The 22544-nt window shown below is 40.5% G+C and overlaps 1 protein-coding gene across 1 annotated transcript in view; it reads left to right on the top strand.

The window, feature by feature from the left end:
- The window catches only part of PLXNC1 (plexin C1), a 483607-nt gene that overhangs the window by 270743 nt on the left and 190320 nt on the right, over positions 1-22544 (top strand). Inside the window, exons 17-18 of the mRNA XM_053716896.1 lie at positions 5022-5128; positions 6198-6245. Of these exons, the coding sequence (XP_053572871.1) occupies positions 5022-5128; positions 6198-6245 (155 nt within the window). The remainder of the gene's footprint in view (positions 1-5021; positions 5129-6197; positions 6246-22544) is intronic.

Below are 22544 nucleotides of genomic sequence, written 5' to 3'. Positions count from 1 at the left end.
GCTGGAGGGGTTTCAGATGCAGTGTTCTTTTAAAAAACATGCTGAGCTTTGTTTGAAGCGTTTGTTTCTTTTTCTCCTCATAGATTTCACGATAGCCACGCACAGCTTCCTGAATTTGACGGTCAACCTTGTTAAAACTTTCAACATTCTGGTCCATGTTTTCAAAACAGGAGACAGCTTTATTTAGCAATGTAAAGCCTTCAGCCAACCCCTTTGCAGTGAATTTCTTCTCTGGCTCTTCTTCTTCTTTGTCTTCTTCCTCTCTCCTATTTCCCTCTGCAACTCTCTCTGCTTCCAGTTCTATAAGATCCTCATTTGAAAGTTCTTTTGACTCATAATCTAACAGCTCTTCTACGTCTTCCACTTCACATTGCAATTCAAGATTGTTTGCAAGTCTCACAATGTTTTCTCTAATTTCATTGAGCTCTTCCTCTGTTTCAAATCTCTCAAATCTGGTCTCATATCGTTTTAGGCACTTCTTCCAAATTCCATTCATGCACTTTTCTGTTACATCCTCCCACGCTGCTGCAATATTTTATATGCACTGAAGAATGTTATAACTTTTCCAAAAATCACACAATGTTATGTCATCATCAGCATCTGTAGCAGCTATGGCTTGGGAGAATGTAGATCTGAGGTAGTATGCTTTAAACGTGGCAATTGCCCCTTGGTCAATCGGTTGAATGAGTAGTGTTGTGTTGGGTGGCATATAAACCACTTTTACATCAGTATTAAGGTCACCCAGGTGTGATGGATGTCCAGGTGCGTTGTCTAAAGTCATTAAAATTTTGAACTGGATTACTTTCCTTAAGCAATATTCACGAACTTGGGGAATGAAACAGTTAATAAACCAGTCTGTGAACAATGCCTGAGTCATCCACGATTTAGCATTTGACCGGTAATACACAGGCAGCGTGTGCTTATTAATGTTTTTAAATGCACGTGGGTTTTCTGAGCGATAGATAAGAAATGGCTTAAGCTTAAAACCAACAACGTTTCCTCCAAGTAACAAGCTTACCCGATCCTTGAATGCTTTAAATCCTGGCATGGTTTTTGATTCTTGGTGAATGTATGTGCTCTCAGGCATCCGTTTCTAGAACAGACCCGTTTCATCAACGTTGAATATTTGTTCAGGTAAATACCCTCCCTCTTGGATTAATTCATCCAAAGTGTCAATGAACTTTGCAGCGGCTTCTGAATCTGCACTTGCTGCTTCTCCTGAAACCCGCACATTATGCAGACTGAATCTTCTTCTAAAACGTTTAAACCATCCAGTGCTTGCCTGGAAATTCTCTTTGTAATCCTCACCAGCTTTCTCCTTTAAAGTCTCAAACAAACTTTTAGCCTTCATCTGAATTGTTAGAAGGCTTATGGGTGTACGTTTTTGTATTTGATCTTCTATCCACAACATTAATAATTTCTCCATTTCATGAATGGGCCCTTGACGTTGTTTTGTTATTATTGTTGATTTCATTGGTGCGGAACCTTCACGTATGCGTTCCTTGTCCTTAATGATTGTGGAAACTGTGGAATGCGACAGTCTCATATCACGGGTGATCGTGTTCACTTTTTTACCTTCCTCATACTGCTTTATGACTTTCATTTTTATCTCCAAATCAAGAGCTTTGCTCTTCTTTGTAGCTTCTTTCCCGCTACACGGTACCGGCCTTTTGGACTGTGACATAGTGAGACCCATACAAAGGCTGCTGCTTACAGTCACTTCTCATCACACACAAGCACCGCCTTTGCACACACAAGCACTGCCTTGCCTTTACACACATACGCAAATAAGCATCGCCTTCAGCGCGACCGATGGTCGTAAGTACCGCCTTTGCGCACACAAGCACTGCCTTGCCTTTACACACATACGCAAATAAGCATCGCCTCTTCAGTGCGACCGATGGTCGTAAGTACGGATGGCCGTAAGGCGCATAGGTCATAAGTCAACGAGTATCTGTATATATAGACAGGCTTAATATTTCAAAGAATATAAGACTAAAAGAGAAATATATGTTAGAAACAGACAAACAAGCTTAATTAAGGTGATTTTTATACTCATGAATAGCTTATATAAAAATCTAAGCTTCTACATTCCCTTATGCTTGTGTGGTTGACAACATATATATATATATATATATATATATATATATATATATATATATATATATATATATATAGATATGTATTTTACCAATGATTGATTAAGTCTGTCTCTATATTTAAACCCAAGGGATGTCTTGTCCCTAGGGTAAATATCCAGAAAACCTCTTTTTTGAGAAGGTCTCTGGATCTGTCGCCACCTCTTGTTTTTTTTCGGATGTGGTCAATAACCATACATGAGAAGTCACTCACATCCTTACCATGCTCCTCAATAAAATGTTTAGCAGTCCCTGTGGCAAAGTGGCCGCATTCAATACCGTTGGTATGGGCTCGTATTCTCTCTCTGACCTCACGAGAGGTACATCCCACATATTGTTTCTCACATTTAAGACATGTGATCAGATAAATAACAAATGAGGACCTACAATTGGTACAGTGAAGGTGTGAGTATACTCTCTGGGTGGTTATTGATTTAAATTTTGTTCCCACTGTGACGTGGCCACAAGCTTTGCAGGTACTGTTCCCACATCTGTAATGTCCTTTTTGGGACAACCAGCTGATCTTGGGCTCTGTTTTTTCCAACATTGAAGGGGATACCATGTTCCCTATTGAGGCATTGCATCTGGGAACACAGAAACAACCGTCTCTGATCTCATCCTTCAAATTGTCATCTGTCAATAGAATTGGCAAATTTCTCTGCAATAATTTGCATAGTGAATAATATGGGGAGCTGTAGGTGGTCACAAAAGTGGGCTTATCCCTGGATGCTTTTTGTCTATCGCTTTCTTCAAGCAGAATTGCTCTATTTTTCTGTGCAACATCCTTTAATGCTCTGAGTACAGTATTCTTGTTATACCCTCGCTCAAGAAATTTGTTAGTGAGAATTTCATTCTCACGGGAGAAACTGTCATCTTCGGGAACAGTTCTGCCTTAATCTTAGAAACTGTCCCTTGGCTATCCCGTAGCTCATATGTTTGGGATGGCAGATTTTCGTGTGAAGAAAGGTATTTGATGCTATAAGATTAGTATAAAGTGATGTACTGACCCTGTTCTCATCTGGGAGCCCTATCAGAGTTACATCAAGGTAAGGAGTACTTATCATATCAAAAGGTGAAGTGAAACTTAATACAACCACATTATTATTGAGATAGCAAATTAAAGCTTCACTATCTTTCTGGGTACCAGACCAGATAAAGAGAAGATTGTCTATGTAGCGTTTCTAACTAGTGATAGATGAAAGGAAAGGGTTTTAATCTGCATATATATATGTGAGCTCCCACCAGCCCATGCATATATTTGCATAGGCCAGGGCAAATTTTGCCCCCATGGCTGTCCCACATTGTTGTAAATAAAAACTCCCTCCAAACTCAAAGTAATTATGTGTTAGTAGAAAATCTAACACTTTCAGGATATACTTAATCAAATCTGCAGAGTAAGTACCACATTTTTCTAGCATAAACTTGGTTGCTCCATATGCGTATATATGTGTATTTGGATGTTTACTTGTATTCATATATCTATATATGTATATACATACATATAAACACACATATATATATATATATATATATATATATATGTACACACACACACATATATTTATATATACAGTATATATATATATATATATATAAATATATATATACACTGTGTGTATATATATATATATATATATATATATATATATATATATATATAAATACAATATGGTTTTTCAGCACACCTTACAAAAAGTTTATATACACATCTTTTGGGAGTGCTGCCAATATGACCCAGTAATTATACAAAAAATTGTATTGGCGCACCTCCATTATCAAAAGCACAACATATTTTTTAAACTGCTGCAAAGAAATGCCTGCAAACAACTATTCTTTTTAAATAAAATTGGGATCTTAGTCACACAATATGGCCATATTTTGCTTAGCCAGTCACCACTTACAAGGTGTCCCAATATAGACTGGTCCTAACACTACAGTTCTTTTGCCACAGAGGGCTGAATCATTCCTGCTTTAACTCCTCATGATAGAATGAGACTCGCTGGCTTAATATTCACAACTCTGTTACACAGTCATGAGCACACCTGAACTTGGGTGGGGTGCTTAAACAAATGGGACATGGTTAGTCTCCCTAATTAAATACAAATACAATATGTTTTCTTTTAGCACATACGGCCATATTGTGTGACTAAAGATCCAAATTTTATTTAAAAAGAATAGTTGTTTGCAGGCATTTCTTTGCAGCAGTTTAAAAAAATATGTTGTGCTTTTGATAATGAAGGTGCGCCAATACCATTTTGTTGTATAATTACTGGGTCATATTGGCAGCACTCCCAAAAGATGTGTATATAAACTTTTTGTAAGGTGTGCTAAAAAAAATATTGTATTTGCATACTCTGTCGGCATTCACTAGAACTGCTCTTGCAATGCCGCCACCTGCAGATTTGCGGCCAATCTAGGGGGTGTCAATCAACCCGATCATATCCGATCAGTTTGATTGCTGTACGCCACTCCAGTTAAGGAGCAGTGGTCTTAGGACTGCAGCTTCTTAACTCCTGTTTCCAGCGAGCCTGAAGGCTCACGCGGAAACAAGGCGAGTTGGCCCCATTCGGGGCATAGTAAATCGGCCCCTATGTGTACATATTTCACATTTCAATGCGAAATATTAATAACTCCTGTCGGGTATAGCACTGAGGGTTTAATATGATGTCGGGTTAGGACGCAAGTGATAAACGTTTGTTTTTTTCAATAGCACAAAACTTTTATTTTCAACTTGTAATACGAGCACTAACCCCGCGTGCAAAAACGTTACTTCTTATGGTGTTAGCACCCAAACGAAACTGCTTAATAGTGCTCCACTTGTAATTTAGCCCCATATTTTAGCAGGTAAAACATAATAAATATTTTTCTTTTATTTCATTGTAGGTTTTGCTGAATTACAAATGGATAGAATAGACTGTGCAGTGGAATTATATGGCACTATTACATTTTATGACTACAGACATTTTGCTCAACACATCTTATTTCCAGAGGTAATTTTTTTATAAATAAAAAAATGATATTATTTGATTACTGTAAGGAAGAAATATTAAATAACAAGATATTTTGTTTATATAAATACACAAAGCTGACAAATCAAGCTAATGCTGTCAAAGGAAGTTGTAAAACACAATAAAGTGATGGTCACTTACCACGTTACAGGATTTGTTGTCTTACCACGTTACACGATTTAGTCATTCCTTTTTTAGTGTGCAGTTGAATTTTCACACAATGAGTGTTTAAATACAGATAGGTTTTTTTTCCTATGTTAAAATATACTAAATGCACTGTCTTTATCTCAGTTTAATATTTACAGCAGTTTTCATAACATTAGGCTAAAGGGATATGAAACCTAAAAAAAAATATTTTGTAATTTAGACAGAGCACACGATTTAAAAACAAAAATATATTTCTATTATCACAATTCCTTTGTTTTCATGGTTTTCTATGTTGAAGTGATATCTAGGTAGGTGACTGGAGCACTACATGGCAAGAAATAGTGCTGCCATCTAGTGCTTTCAGACACGTGCACACTCCTGCTTACATCCCTGCTTTTCAACAAAAGAAACCTAGAAAAAGAAGAAAATGTGATAATAGAAGTCAATTAGAAAGGTGTTTAAAATCCCATGTTCTATCTGAATCATGAAAAAACAAGTTTGGGTTTCATATCCCTTTAAGTTAAATGTTCTAGGAATATAAGGGTAAGAGAATATGGGTCCATTTATCAATGTGTGGGCAGACCTGCCCAGTATGCCCATGATTGCTGCCCCCTGCTCTTCTACAACAAATCGCACAAAGTTCGATAAATTAAGCTATGTGCTCACTCTCAGTATCTTTTCTGCTTGGGCATTTCATTTCCATACACCAGATGGGCTCAGTGAACAACATATTTGTGGCTTTTGGAGTGTAGGCAATTTATGGGTTATAGAAAATCAACTAGATATGTAGAAAAGCTTTAACCTCATGTGAAATTTATATTAACATTTGAGAGTCCTTTATTTAGATTTTTTCTTACAGAATATTTTTACAATGCATATTAAATTCAGTGTGTTACTTTTTAAGGGCTGTACTATAGACGTCACTGAAGAGTTAGTTGATGACATTCCCTTGGTGAGTATATAGTCACTGTTTTCCCTTTATTTTAATAATAGTGTTTATTTTTCCAAATACTCTAAGCAGCACACTCTTTATGTTACTATTTACTAGTGCTGTGCATTCCGCTTTGGAAGAATGCAAATGTATTTGCATTTTTGTTGATTTAGCAATTCATCCATAAACAAACATTATTGGACAAAACATATGGAGAATGAAAACTTGCTTCACTAACTTGATTTGTTTATTTGTTTGTGCCATTTGGCACCAGAAAAGGTGCAGGAAGGGGGGAAGGAGCTATATCTTTTGTTTGTTTGTAATTATCTATAGAAGGTCTGACTATTCATGTTTCCATTGACCCCCTGTCCAGTCCTGCCATAGTAATAATAATAATTGATGTTATAAACTGTCAGGCACTAAGGGGCCCATTTATCAAGCTCTGAACGGAGCTTGTGGTCCTGTGTTTCAGACTCGCCAGAAACAGCAGTTATGAAGCAGCGGTCTAAAGACCACTGCTCTATAACCCTGTCCGCCTGCTCTGAGCAGGAAAACAGGAATCGCCGGAAATCAACCCGATCGAGTACGATCGGGTTGATTGACACCCCCCTGCTGGCCGCGAGTCTGCAGGGGGCGGCGTTGCACCAGCAGCTCTTGCGAGCTGCTGGTGCAATGCTGAATACGGAGAGCGTATTGCTCTCCACATTCAGTGATGTCTTGCGGACCTGATCTGCACTGTCGGATCAGGTCCACAAGACATTTGATAAATAGGCCCCTAAATGTTGATTTTAGTTATACAGGCTTGTCCAGCCATGCATTAACCTAGCATAGGAAGGTGGGAGACTAGGGGAAGCTCCGCTCAGACATTTTCAATCCCTTTGACTAGAGCAATTAGAATGTGCAGTTGTGTGACTTCTGTGTCTCTGTGAGCTAGTCATTGATACAAATTCAATCAGCAAGTTTGAATTCTATAATGTAACATTTCTGTTAAAATCAGTTGCATATATTGACAGTTCCCATTGGAAATAAGGCTTGTAAATCAAAAGCTAATATTTTGCTGAAATATCTGACCACATGAATGAAATTCAGCCGAACTGTACCTTAGGAAAAATCCAAAAGTAATCTTTCAGACTAAACAAATTTTTGGACTGTGCACATCCCTACTGTTTACATATATTGTTACTGTGTAGTACATCATTTATGTATGTCTGTGATTGAATATGTTTTTCCAAATAATATAAGCAGAAATCTCTTTACATATTTGTTTACATACTTATTACATACATTTTCTCTTGTAAGGTGTATCCAGTCCACGGATCATCCATTACTTGTGGGATATTCTCATTCCCAACAGGAAGTTGCAAGAGGACACCCACAGCAGAGTTGTAATATAGCTCCTCCCCTAACTGTCATATCCAGTCATTCTCTTGCAACTCTCAACAAGCAAGGACGTTGTAGGAGACAGTGGTTAAATATAGCTAGTTTATTTTCTTCAATCAAAAGTTTGTTATTTTTAAATAGTACCGGAGTTGTGCTATTTTATCTCAGGCAGTAAATAGAAGAAGAATCTGCCTGAGGTTTCTATGATCTTAGCAGGTTGTAACTAAGATCCATTGCTGTTCTCACATATGTCTGAGGGGATTACACAGATGAGGTAACTTCAGCGAGAGAATGGCGTGCAGTTTATTCTGCTATCAGGTATGTGCAGTTATAATTTTTTCTAGAGATGGAAAACACTAGAAAATGCTGCTGATACCGGATTAATGTAAGTTAAGCCTGAATACAGTGATTTAATAACGACTGGTATCATGCTTACTCCCAGGGATAATACCCTTATGATATTGCAATATAAAACGTTTGCTGGCATGTTTAATCGTTTTTATATATGCTTTGGTGATAAAACTTTATTGGGGCCTAGTTTTTTCCACATGGCTGGCTTTATTTTGACTAGAAACAATTTCCACTGTTGTAATATAAAAGTTACAGTTGGTGCAGTTAAAATTACAAACTGTGACATCCAGCTTCCCTCAAAGGCCCTCTGAATGCTATAGGACATCTCTAAAGGGCCCAAAGGCTTTCCAAAGTCGTTTATTGGGGAAGGTAGGGCCACAGCTTGCTGTGGCAGTTGGTTGTGACTGTTAAAAAACGTCTATTTCGTTTTTTTGATCCGTTTTTTTGAACTAAGGGGTTAATCATCCATTTGCAAGTGGGTGCAATGCTCTGTTAGTTTATTATACACACTTTAAAAATTTCGTTTGATTTACTGCATTTTTTCACTGTTTTTCAAATTCTGACAACATTTGTTTCTCTTAAAGGCACAGTACCGTTTTTTATATTTGCTTGTTAACTTGATTTAAAGTGTTTTCCAAGCTTGCTAGTCTCATTGCTATTCTGTATAAACATGTCTGACATAGAAGAAACTCCTTGTTTATTATGTTTAAAAGCCATGGTGGAACCCCCTCTTAGAATGTGTACCAAATGTACTGATTTCATTTTATGCAATAAAGATCATTTTCTGTCTTTAAAAAATGTATCACCAGAGGAATCTGACGAGGGGGAAGTTATGCCGACTAACTTTCCCCACGTGTCAGACCCTTTGACTCACGCTTAAGGGACTCACGCTCAAATGGTGCCAAGTACATCTAGGGCGCCCATAGCGTTTACTTTACAAGACATGGCGGCAGTCATGGATAATACACTGTCAGCGGTATTAGCCAGACTACCTGAACTTAGAGGTAAGCGAGATAGCTCTGGGGTGAGACAAAATGCAGAGCATACTGACGCTTTAAAAACCATGTCTGATACTGCCTCACAATATGCAGAAGCTGAGGAAAGAGAGCTTCAGTCAGTGGGTGATGTTAATGACTCAGGAAAGATAACCTGATTCTAATATTTCTACATTTAAATTTAAGCTTGAACACCTCCGCGTGTTGCTTAGGGAGGTTTTAGCTGCTCTGAATGACTGTGATACCATTGCAGTGCCAGAGAAATTGTGTAGACTGGATAAATACTTTGCAGTGCCGGTGTGTACTGATGTTTTTCCAAATACCTAAAAGGTTTACAGAAATTATTAATAAGGAATGGGATAGACCAGGTGTGCCGTTCTCTTCCCCTCCTATTTTTAGAAAAATGTTTCCAATAGACGCCACCACATGGGACTTATGGCAGACAGTCCCTAAGGTGGAGGGAGCAGTTTCTACTCTAGTAAAGCGTACTACTATCCCTGTCGAGGACAGTTGTGCTTTTTTTTTTAGATCCAATGGATAAAAAAATTAGAGGTTACCTTAAGAAAATATTTATTCAACAAGGTTTTATCCTACAGATCCTTTGCATGCATTGCCCCTGTCACTGCTGCTGCGGCGTACTGGTTTGAGTCTCTGGAAGAGGCTTTACAGGTAGCGACTCCATTGGATGACATACTTGGCAAACTTAGAGCACTTAAGCTAGCCAATTCTTTTTGTCATGAGCGCTTCCGTTCATCGCCGTGTCGCCGCGGCTCCCGGAACTCCTCTGTGTCTCTGACGTCATGTTGCTTAGCAACATGACGCTTTCTCTCACACCCCTCTGATGACGGTTACGCTCTGCCCTTTAAATCTCGGCGGGAGATCTGAATCTGGGCCCGTTTGTTGTTTCCCTGGATTGTGAGTACCATATCAGTTTTGTTCTTCTGTGTACCGACTTCTGCCTGCCTGACCAAGCCTCTTGCCTAATCCCTACTTGCTGATATTTGGACATTGACTTCTGCCTGCCTGACCTTGCCTGTAGCTATTACCCTTTTGCTGATACTTTGATGCCGACTTCTGCTTGCCTGACCCTGTCTTTTGCCAATACCTTTTGCTGATATTTGGATGCCGACTTCTGCCTGCCTGACCTTGCTTTGGCCTTTACCTTTAAACCTATTCTTTGTTAAACAACACCTGCTTAAAAGGGACATTTACTTTTACAAGCTGCAAAAGAGAACTTTGCCTTTCTGTTTTTTATACACCTGCTTAAAAGGGACATTTACTTTTACAAGCTGCAAAAGAGAACTTTGCCTTTCTGTTTGTTATACACCTGCTTAAAAGGGACATTTACTTTTACAAGCTGCAAAAGAGAATTTTGCCTTTCTGTTTGTTATACACCTGCTTAAAAGGGACATTTACTTTTACAAGCTGCAAAAGAGAACTTTGCCTTTCTGTTTGTTATAAACCTGCTTAAAGGGACATTATACTTTTACAAGCTGCAAAAGAGAACTTTTCCTTTGTTTTACAAGCCTGCTAAAGAGGACCTTTTTCAGAAGCTTCAAGTAAGAGCATTTCCTTTTTGTTCTTTGAACTACTTAAAGGGACGTTTTATCCTTTGTGGCTTTCCTGCATTCTGGAACAATATTCATTTTTGTTATCTTCTAATCTGCTTCCTGAGTGGGTCACGTCCTGGATATTTCTCAGTGTGCTAGCGTGTGCTTTCAATTCACGCTAGCAGTTGGGTTACATCCCGGATTGATTCCTGAGCGGCTGACACTTTTATTCTGATGCCATTGTTCATTTGACTAAACTAACGGCTAAGAATTCTGGTTTTGCTATACAGGCGCGGAGAGCGCTATGGCTTAGATCATGGTCAGCTGACTTGACTTCAAAATCTAAGCTACTTAACATTCCCTTCAAGGGGCAGACCCTATTCGGGCCTGGTTGAAGGAGATTATTGCTGATATCACTGGAGGAAAAGGTCATGCCCTTCCTCAGGACAGGTTCAAATCTAGGGCCAAACAGTCTAATTTTTGTGCCTTTCAAAACTTCAAGGCAGGTGCAGCATCAACTTCCTCTAATAATAAACAAGAGTGAATTTTTGCTCAATCCAAGACGGTCTGGAGACCAAACCTGACATGGAAAAAAGGTAAGCAGGTAAAAAAGCCTGCTGCTGCCTCTAAGACAGCATGAAGGAACGGCCCCCTATCCGGGAACGGATCTAGTAGGGGGCAGACTTTCACTCTTTGCCCAGGCGTGGGCAAGAGATGTTCAGGATCCCTGGGCGTTGGAAATTATATCCCAGGGATATCTTCTGGACTTCCAAGCTTCCCCCCCAAAAGGGAGATTTCACCTTTCACAATTATCTGCACACCAGATAAAGAGAGAGGCATTCTTACACTGTGTACGAGTCCTCCTAGTTATGGGAGTGATCCATCCAGTTCCAAAGGAGGAACAGGGACAGGGTTTTTACTCAAATCTGTTTGTGGTTCCCAAAAAAGAGGGAACCTTCAGACCAATTTTGGATCTAAAGATCTTAAACAAATTTCTCAAAGTTCCGTCGTTCAAGATGGAAACTATTTGTACCATCCTACCACTGATCCAGGAGTGTCAATATATGACTACAGTGGATCTAAATGATGCTTATCTTCCCATTCCGATACACAAAGATCATCATCGGTTTCTCAGGTTTGCCTTTTAAGATAGGCATTACCAGTTGTAGCTCTTCCCTTGGGATTAGCTACAGCCCCAAGAATCTTTACAAAGGTTCTAGGGTCACTTATGGCGGTCCTAAGGCCGCGGGGCATAGCAGTAGCCCCTTATTTAGACGACATCCTGATACAGGCGTCAAACTTCCAAATTGTCAAGTCTCATACGGACGTAGTACTGGCATTTCTGTGGTCGCATGGGTGGAAAGTGAACGAGGAAAAGAGTTCTCTATCCCCACTCACAAGAGTTTCCTTTCTAGGGACTCTGATAGATTCTGTAGAAATGAAAATTCACCTGACGGAGTCCAGGTTATCAAAGCTTCTAAATTCCTGCCGGGTTCTTCATTCCATTCCGCGCCCTTCGGTGGTTCAGTGTATGGAAGTAATCGGCTTAATGGTAGCGGCAATGGACATAGTGCCGTTTGCACGCTTACATCTCAGACCGCTGCAACTATGCATGCTCAGTCAGTGGAGCGGGGATTACACAGATTTGTCCCCTCAACTGAATCTGGACCAAGAGACCAGGGATTCTCTTCTCTGGTGGCTATCTCGGGTCCATCTGTCCAAAGGTATGACCTTTCGCAGGCCAGATTTGACAATTGTTACGACAGATGCCAGCCTTCTAGGTTGGGGTGCAGTCTGGAACTCCCTGAAGGCCCAGGGATTGTGGACTCAGGAGGAGTCTCTCCTTCCATTAAATATTCTGGAACTAAGAGCGATATTCAAGGCTCTTCAGGCTTGGCCTCAGTTAGCAACTCTGAGGTACATCAGATTTCAGTCGGACAACATCACGACTGTAGCTTACATCAACAATCAAGGGGGAACGAGAAGTTCCCTAGAGATGTTAGAAGTTTCAAAAATAATTTGCTGGGCAGAGATTCACTCTTGCCACCTATCAGCTATCCATATCCCAGGTGTAGAGCACTGGGAGGCGGATTTTCTAAGTCGTCAGACTTTTCATCCGGGAGAGTGGGAACTCCATCCGGAGGCATTTGCACAACTGATTCATCGTTGGGGCAAACCAGAACTGGATCTCATGGCGTCTCGCCAGAACGCCAAGCTTCCGTGTTACGGATCCAGGTCCAGGGATCCCAAGGCGACACTGATAGATGCTCTAGCAGCGCCCTGGTCTTTCAACCTGGCTTATGTGTTTCCACCGTTTTCTCTGCTCCCTTGACTGATTGCCAAGATCAAGCAGGAGAGAGCATCAGTGATTCTGATAGCACCTGCGTGGCCACGCAGGACCTGGTATGCAGATCTAGTGGACATGTCATCCTTTCCACCATGGTCTCTGCCTCTGAAACAGGATCTTCTACTTCAGGGTCCTTTCAACCATCCAAATCAAATTTCTCTGAGGCTGACTGCCTGGAGATTGAACGCTTGATTTTATCAAAGCGTGGCTTCTCCGAGTCAGTTATTGATACCTTAAGACAGGCACGAAAGCCTGTCACCAGGAAAATTTACCATAAGGTATGGCGTAGATATCTTTATTGGTGTGAATCCAAGGGTTACTCATGGAGTAAGGTCAGGATTGCTTCTCCAAGAAGGTTTGGAAAAAGGATTGTCAGCTAGTTAAGCGTCTGGCAGATGTTCCAGACGTTCAGGCATTTTGTCAGGCTTTAGTTAGAATCAAGCCTGTGTTTAAACCTGTTGCTCCACCATGGAGCTTAAACTTGGTTCTTAAGGTTCTTCAAGGAGTTCCGTTTGAACCTCTTCATTCCATAGATATCAAGCTTTTATCTTGGAAAGTTCTTTTTTTGGTAGCTATTTCCTCGGCTCGTAGAGTCTCTGAGCTATCTGCCTTACAATGTGATTCTCCTTATCTGATTTTTCATATGGATAAGGTAGTCCTGCGTACCAAACCTGGGTTCTTACCTAAGGTGGTATCTAACAAGAATATCAATCAAGAGATTGTTGTTCCATCCTTGTGTTACACAATATGGACGTGGTCTGTGCTTTAAAGTTTTACTTACAAGCTACTAAAGATTTTCGTCAAACATCTGCTTTGTTTGTTGTCTACTCTGGATAGAGGAGAGGTCAAAAGGCTTCTGCAACCTCTTTTTCTTTTTGACTAAGAAGCTTAATCCGCTTAGCCTATGAGACTGCTGGACAGCAGCCTCCTGAAAGGATTACAGCTCATTCCACTAGAGCTGTGGCTTCCACTTGGACCTTTAAAAATGAGGCTTCTTTTGATCAGATTTGCAAGGCGACGACTTGGTCTTCTCTTCATATTTTTTCAAAATTTTACAAATTTGATACTTTTGCTTCTTCGGAGGCTATATTTGGGAGAAAGGTTTTACGGGCAGTGGTTCCTTCCATTAAAGTTCCTGCCTTGTCCCTCCCTTCATCCGTGTACTTTAGCTTTGGTATTGGTATCCCACAAGTAATGGATGATCCGTGGACTGGATACACCTTACAAGAGAAAACACAATTTATGCTTACCTGATAAATTTATTTCTCTTGTGGTGTATCCAGTCCACGGCCCGCCCTGTCATTTTAAGGCAGGTAATTTTTAAATTTAAACTACAGTAACCACTGCACCCTATGGTTCCTCCTTTCTCGGCTTGTTTTCGGTCAAATGACTGGCTATGACAGTTAGGGGAGGAGCAATATTACAGCTCTGCTGTGGGTGTCCTCTTGCAACTTCCTGTTCGGAATGAGAATATCCCACAAGTAATGGATGATCCGTGGACTGGATACACCACAAGAGAAATAAATTTATCAGGTAAGCATAAATTGTGTTTTTACTGTGTTTAACAAAAGTTATATACAGTTGCAATCAAAATGATTCAACCCCCATTGCAAATCAGGCTTATTGTCAAACTTTACAGACTTTCAGCTGTTTGCAATGAACAAATCAATCTAAAGCAATTGAAATAGCTCAACACAACAATTGCTTCAAGTGGTTTCCCCAAATTCAACTGAAAATGCAACTTTTAATTAATTCTGCAGTCTCAAAATTATTCAACCCCTTCATGGCAAGCATCTTTAGTACTTAGTAGAGCACCCTTATGCTGTTATGACCTGCTGAAAACAAGATGCATAGCCAGACACCAGCTTCTGGCAGTGTTTCTGAAGAATCTTAGCCCATTCCTCATGAGCAATGGCCTCCAGTTCAGTAATATTTTTGGGTTACGTGCTGCAACCACCTTCTTAAAATCCCACCAGAGATTTTCTATGGGGTTCAAGTCAGGTGACTGTGATGGCCACTGTAGAATCTTCCAGGACTTCTTCTGCAACCAAGCCTTGGTGGAATTTGAGGTATGCTTGGGATCATTGTCCTGTTGGAAGATCCAATGATGCCCAAGCTTCAGCTTCTTCACAGACGGCATGACGTTTTCTCCTAGGATTTCCTGATACTTCAATGAATCCATCTTGCCTTCCACACGCTGCAGGTTTCCAGTGCCGGAGGATGCAAAGCAGCCTGAGAGCATCACCAAGCTACCACCATGCTTAACTGTAGGCATAGTGTTCTTTTCAGTGTATTTTTCATTCTTCCTCCAGACATACCGCTGATCCTTCAGACCGAAAAGTTCCAGTTTTGTTTCATCGCTCAACAGAGCAGAATCCCAAAACTTCTGTGGCTTATATATATGATTTTGAGCATATTGGAGCTGACTTTTCTCGTGCTTTTGGTTCAGTAGTGGTGTACTTCTCGGAGTTCTGGCATGGAAACCTTCTGCGTTTAGTATGCGCCTTTCTGTGCAAACTGAAACCTCAGTGCCTGTTGCCACCAAATCTTTTACAGCACAAAAAAAGCCCTAATCTAAAAAAAAATACCCCCCCCCCAAAAAAAAAAACCTGCCTCAGGTGCTTGATTGTCGAGGATCACAGGAAACAAAATGGCAAGTTATGCACTAAACCCGGTGCGTAAAAATCAATATAAATTTAGAGGCACAGCACTTTAGCCATTACAAGTTACAAAAAAACCCTTCTTGTGTTGTGTTATGCGATATGGTGAGAAAAGCTCCATATCGCACAAAACCCAAGTCCTGACTTGACGTGCTCATGCATGTTTTCCCTCATAGACATCAATGGAGAAAAAGTGTTAGAAAAAAAACTAACACCTGCATTTGCTGAATGGCTATTAATAACACATTCCCCATTGATGTCTATGGGGACAAGAAAGTTATGTAAAAACCTAACACCCTAACATAAACCCCTAGTCTAACTACCCCTAATCCGCCACCCCTCAACATCGCCGACACTAAATAAAGTTATTAACCCCTAAAATGCCGCCCCGACATTGCCAACACTAAATAAAGTTATTAACCCCTAATCCACCGCCCCCGACATCGCTGACACTAAATAAACCTATTAACCCCTAAACCACTGACCCCCCACATCGTTGACACTAAATAAACCTATTAGCTCTAATCCGCGGCCCCACGCATCGCAAAAACTAAACTAAACCTATTAACCCCTAAACCGCCGACCCTCCATATCGCGAATACTAAAATAAACCTATTAACCCCTAAACTCCCAGTCCCCCATTGCGGCATACTAAAATAAACTATTAACCCCTAAACCTAACACCCCCTAATTTTAATTTAAAGTTACTATATAATTACCTTCAAATAAATAAAAACTTACCTGTGAAATAAAAAAAAACTAAGCTTAAACTATAAATAAACCTAACATTACAATTTTAAAAACTAAAATAAACAAAAAATAAAAAAATCTAAATTACAAAATTAAAAAATCCTAGCACTATGAAAAACAAATAAACTAAAAGTACAAAGAAAAATAAGTCTAAATTTACAAAAAATAAAAAAATCTAAGATTACAAAAAAACAATAAACGAAATTATTTAAAATAATAAAAAATAAACAGCCAATAGGATTTAATTCTTTCATTCTATTGGCTGATTTAAAAATTCCAGCCAATAGGAGTGCAAGGTACCCCAATATAAAAGGGGTACCGTGCATTCAGTCTTGAGAGTGCTGCAGAGTTTGCATGAAGAGGAGGCTTCACGCTGGATGTCGCCATCGTCACTATTCATGCTCCGCTCCGTGCTGCCACACCCCCCGAGCCACTGGGATGAAGGAAGAAGATGGATGAAGATGTTGTTGCCTGGATGAAGACTTTGCTCCGCCTGGAAGAAAATTAATGTCTGGACTTAAAGGGACATGAAACCCACCTTTTTTCTTTCATGATTTAGAAAGAGAATGCAATTTTAAACATCTTTCTAATTTACTTCTATTATCTAATTTGTTTTATTCTTTTGATATTCTTTGCTGAAAAGCATATCTAGATATGCTCAATAGCTGCTAATTGGTTGCTGCACATAGAAGCCTCATGTGATTGGCTCACCCATGTGCATTGCTTTTTCTTCAAATAACAGAATTTATGCTTACCTGATAAATTACTTTCTCCAACGGTGTGTCCGGTCCACGGCGTCATCCTTACTTGTGGGATATTCTCTTCCCCAACAGGAAATGGCAAAGAGTCCCAGCAAAGCTGGTCACATGATCCCTCCTAGGCCCCGCCCACCCCAGTCATTCGACCGACGGACAGGAGGAAATATATATAGGAGAAACCATATGATACCGTGGTGACTGTAGTTAGAGAAAATAATTCATCAGACCTGATTAAAAAACCAGGGCGTGGACCGGACACACCGTTGGAGAAAGTAATTTATCAGGTAAGCATAAATTCTGTTTTCTCCAACATTGGTGTGTCCGGTCCACGGCGTCATCCTTACTTGTGGGAACCAATACCAAAGCTTTAGGACACGGATGAAGGGAGGGAGCAATTCAGGTCACCTAAACGGAAGGAACCACAGCTTGCAAAACCTTTCTCCCAAAAATAGCCTCCGAAGAAGCAAAAGTATCAAATTTGTAAAATTTGGCAAAAGTGTGCAGTGAAGACCAAGTCGCTGCCTTACATATCTGGTCAACAGAAGCCTCGTTCTTGAAGGCCCATGTGGAAGCCACAGCCCTAGTGGAGTGAGCTGTGATTCTTTCAGGAGGCTGCCGTCCGGCAGTCTCATAAGCCAATCGGATGATGCTTTTAAGCCAAAAGGAAAGAGAGGTAGAAGTCGCTTTTTGACCTCTCCTTTTACCAGAATAAACAACAAACAAGGAAGATGTTTGTCTGAAATCTTTAGTAGCCTCTAAATAGAACTTTAGAGCACGGACAACGTCCAAATTGTGTAACAAACGTTCCTTCTTTGAAACTGGATTCGGACACAAAGAAGGTACAACTATCTCCTGGTTAATATTTTTGTTAGAAACAACTTTAGGAAGAAAACCAGGCTTAGTACGCAAAACCACCTTATCTGCATGGAACACCAGATAAGGAGGAGAACACTGCAGAGCAGATAACTCTGAAACTCTTCTAGCAGAAGAAATTGCAACCAAAAACAAAACTTTCCAAGATAGTAACTTAATATCTATGGAATGTAAGGGTTCAAACGGAACCCCTTGAAGAACTGAAATAACTAGATTTAGACTCCAGGGAGGAGTCAAAGGTCTGTAAACAGGCTTGATCCTAACCAGATAGCATGCAAGGAGAAAAACACACCAGCGCCAAAAAAGGCTGTTATACCCAAGAATCACAGAGTCAATATAAGAAATAAAGAAAAGTATTTATTACTAGATCAATATAGGAACACAATCATATAAATCCTCACTAAATCAAAACTGAATAAGATCTAAAATAAGTGCAGGTTGGCCAACCTTAAATATAATGTCTATAAGTGTAGAGCATATGTAAAATAGTATCTAAAACTATTTAGATACTATTTTACATATGCTCTACACTTATAGACATTATATTTAAGGTTGGCCAACCTGCACTTATTTTAGATCTTATTCAGTTTTGATTTAGTGAGGATTTATATGATTGTGTTCCTATATTGATCTAGTAATAAATACTTTTCTTTATTTCTTATATTGACTCTGTGATTCTTGGGTATAACAGCCTTTTTTGGCGCTGGTGTGTTTTTCTCCTTGCATGCTATCTCTCCTTTTTGGGATCTTTAGAGGAAATCCCATTTAAACTCACTAGCCATACCCTCTTTTTCTAGCGCAAATCTATCATCTCTTGCTCCTTTGATCCTAACCAGAGCCTGAACAAATGCTTGAACATCTGGCACAGCTGCCAGTCTTTTGTGTAGTAAGACAAATAAAGCAGAGATCTGTCCCTTTAGGGAACTTGAAGATAATCCTTTCTCCAAACCTTCTTGAAGAAAGGAGAGAATCTTAGGAATTTTTAACTTATTCCATGGGAATCCTTTGGATTCACACCAACAGATATATATTTTCCATATTTTATGGTAAATTTTTCTAGTTACAGGTTTTCTGGCCTGAACCAGAGTATCTATCACCGAATCTGAAAACCCACGCTTTGATAGAATCAAGCGTTCAATCTCCAAGCCGTCAGTTGGAGGGAGACCAGATTTGGGTGTTCGAATGGACCTTGAACAAGAAGGTCCTGTCTCAAAGGTAGCTTCCATGGTGGAGCCGATGACATATTCACCAGGTCTGCATACCAAGTCCTGCGTGGCCACGCAGGAGCTATCAAGATCACCGAGGCCCTCTCCTGATTGATCCTGGCTACCAGCCTGGGAATGAGAGGAAACGGTGGGAATACGTAAGCTAGGTTGAAAGTCCAAGGTGCTACTAGTGCATCTACTAGAGTCGCCTTGGGATCCCTGGATCTGGACCCGTAGCAAGGAACCTTGAAGTTCTGACGAGACGCCATCAGATCCATGTCTGGAATGCCCCATAATTGAGTTATTTGGGCAAAGATTTCCGGATGGAGTTCCCACTCCCCCGGATGAAATGTCTGTCGACTCAGAAAATCCGCTTCCCAATTTTCCACTCCTGGGATGTGGATCGCAGACAAGTGGCAGGAGTGATCCTCCGCCCATTGAATTATTTTGGTCACTTCTTTCATCGCCAGGGAACTCTTTGTTCCCCCTTGATGATTGATATAAGCAACAGTCATCATGTTGTCTGATTGGAACCTTATGAATTTGGCCTTTGCTAGTTGAGGCCAAGCTCTGAGAGCATTGAATATCGCTCTCAGTTCCAGAATGTTTATCGGGAGAAGAGACTCTTCCCGAGACCATAGACCCTGAGCTTTCAGGGATTCCCAGACCGCACCCCAGCCCACTAGACTGGTGTCGGTTGTGACAATGACCCACTCTGGCCTGCGGAAGCTCATTCCCTGGGACAGATGGTCCAGGGTCAGCCACCAACGGAGTGAATCTCTGGTCTTTTGATCTACTTGAATCATTGGAGACAAGTCTGTATAATCTCCATTCCACTGTTTGAGCATGCACAGTTGTAATGGTCTTAGATGAATTCGTGCAAAAGGAACTATGTCCATTGTTGCAACCATCAATCCTATTACTTCCATGCACTGCGCTATGGAAGGACGAGGAACAGAATGAAGCACTTGACAAGAGCTTAGAAGTTTTGATTTTCTGACCTCTGTCAGAAAAATCCTCATTTCTAAGGAATCTATTATTGTTCCCAAGAAGGGAACTCTTGTTGACGGGGACAGAGAACTCTTTTCTTTGTTCACCTTCCATCCGTGAGATGTGAGAAAGGCTAGAACGATGTCCGTATGAGCCTTTGCCTTTGACAGGGACGACGCTTGTATTAGAATGTCGTCCAAGTAAGGTACTACTGCAATGCCCCTTGGTCTTAGAACCGCTAGAAGGGACCCTAGCACCTTTGTGAAAATCCTTGGAGCAGTGGCTAATCCGAATGGAAGAGCCACAAACTGGTAATGTTTGTCCAGAAAAGCGAACCTTAGGAACTGATGATGTTCCTTGTGGATAGGGATATGTAGGTACGCATCCTTTAGATCCACGGTAGTCATAAATTGACCTTCCTAGATGGTGGGTAGAATCGTTCGAATAGTTTCCATTTTGAACGATGGTACCCTGAGAAATTTGTTTAGGATCTTCAAATCCAAAATTGGTCTGAACGTTCCCTCTTTTTTGGGAACTACGAACAGATTGGAATAAAATCCCATTCCTTGTTCCTTTATTGGAACTGGGTGTATCACTCCCATCTTTAACAGGTCTTCTACACAATGTAAGAATGCCTGTCTCTTTATTTGGTTTGAGGATAAGTGAGACTTGTGGAACCTTCCCCTTGGGGGTAGTTCCTTGAATTCCAGGAGATAACCTTGAGAAACTATTTCTAGCGCCCAAGGATCCTGAACATCTCTTGCCCAAGCCTGAGCAAAGAGAGAGAGTCTGCCCCCCACCAGATCCGGTCCCGGATCGGGGGCTACTCCTTCATGCTGTCTTGTTAGCAGTGGCAGGCTTCTTGGCCTGCTTACCTTTGTTCCAGCCTTGCATTGGTTTCCAGGCTGGTTTGGGTTGTGAGGCATTACCCTCTTGCTTAGAGGATGCAGAATTAGAGGCTGGTCCATTTCTGCGAAAGGGACGAAAATTAGGCTTATTTTTAGCCTTAAAAGACCTATCCTGTGGAAGGGCGTGGCCCTTTCCCCCAGTGATGTCTGAAATAATCTCTTTCAAATCAGGTCCAAATAAAGTTTTACCTTTGAAAGGAATGTTAAGTAATTTTGTCTTGGATGACACATCCGCTGACCAAGACTTTAGCCAAAGCGCTCTGCGCGCCACAATAGCAAACCCTGAATTTTTCGCCGCTAATTTTGCTAATTGCAAAGCGGCATCTAAAATAAAAGAGTTAGCCAATTTAAGTGCGTGAACTCTGTCCATAACCTCCTCATATGGAGTTTCTCTACTGAGCGACTTTTCTAGTTCATCGAACCAGAACCACGCTGCCGTAGTGACAGGAACAATGCATGAAATTGGTTGTAGAAGGTAGCCTTGCTGTACAAAAATCTTTTTAAGCAAACCTTCCAATTTTTTATCCATAGGATCTTTGAAAGCACAACTATCTTCGATAGGAATAGTAGTGCGTTTGTTTAGAGTAGAAACTGCCCCCCCGACCTTGGGGACTGTCTGCCATAAGTCCTTTCTGGGGTCGACCATAGGAAATAATTTCTTAAATATTGGGGGAGGAACAAAAGGTATGCCGGGCTTTTCCCACTCTTTATTTACTATGTCCGCCACCCGCTTGGGTATAGGAAAAGCGTCGGGGGGCACCGGAACCTCTAGGAACCTGTCCATCTTGCATAATTTCTCTGGAATGACCAAATTGTCACAATCATCCAGAGTAGATAACACCTCCTTAAGCAGTGCACGGAGATGTTCTAATTTAAATTTAAATGTCACAACATCAGGTTCAGCTTGATGAGAAATTTTTCCTGAATCTGAAATTTCTCCCTCAGACAAAACCTCCCTCATGGCCCCTTCAGATTGGTGTGAGGGTATGACAGAACAATTATCATCAGCGTCCTCTTGCTCTTCAGTGTTTAAAACAGAGCAATCGTGCTTTCTCTGATAAGTAGGCATTTTGGATAAAAGATTTGCTATGGAGTTATCCATTACAGCCGTTAATTGTTGCATGGTAATAAGTATTGGCGCACTAGATGTACTAGGGGCCTCCTGCATGGGCAAAACTGGTGTAGACACAGTAGGAGATGATGTAGTATCATGTTTACTCCCCTCATTTGAGGAATCATCTTGGGCAATATCATTATTTGTGGCAGTACTGTCCTTACTTTGTTTGGACGCTATGGCACAATTATCACATAAATTTAAATGGGGAGACACATTGGCTTTCATACATATAGAACATAGCTTATCTGAAGGTATAGACATGTTAAACAGGCTTAAACTTGTCAACAATGCACAAAAAACGTTTTAAAATAAAACCGTTACTGTCACTTTAAATTTCAAACAGAAAACACTTTATTACTGAATATGTGAAAAAGTATGAAGGAATTGTTCAAAAATTACCAAATTTTCACCACAGTGTCTTAAAGCCTTAAAAGTA

Source organism: Bombina bombina, chromosome 6, assembly GCF_027579735.1.
Source record: "Bombina bombina isolate aBomBom1 chromosome 6, aBomBom1.pri, whole genome shotgun sequence".
In the NCBI taxonomy this organism is placed as follows: Eukaryota; Metazoa; Chordata; class Amphibia; order Anura; family Bombinatoridae; genus Bombina; species Bombina bombina.
The sequence above is the reverse complement of the archived record's forward strand: the minus strand, read 5'-3'. Positions and strand labels throughout refer to the sequence as shown.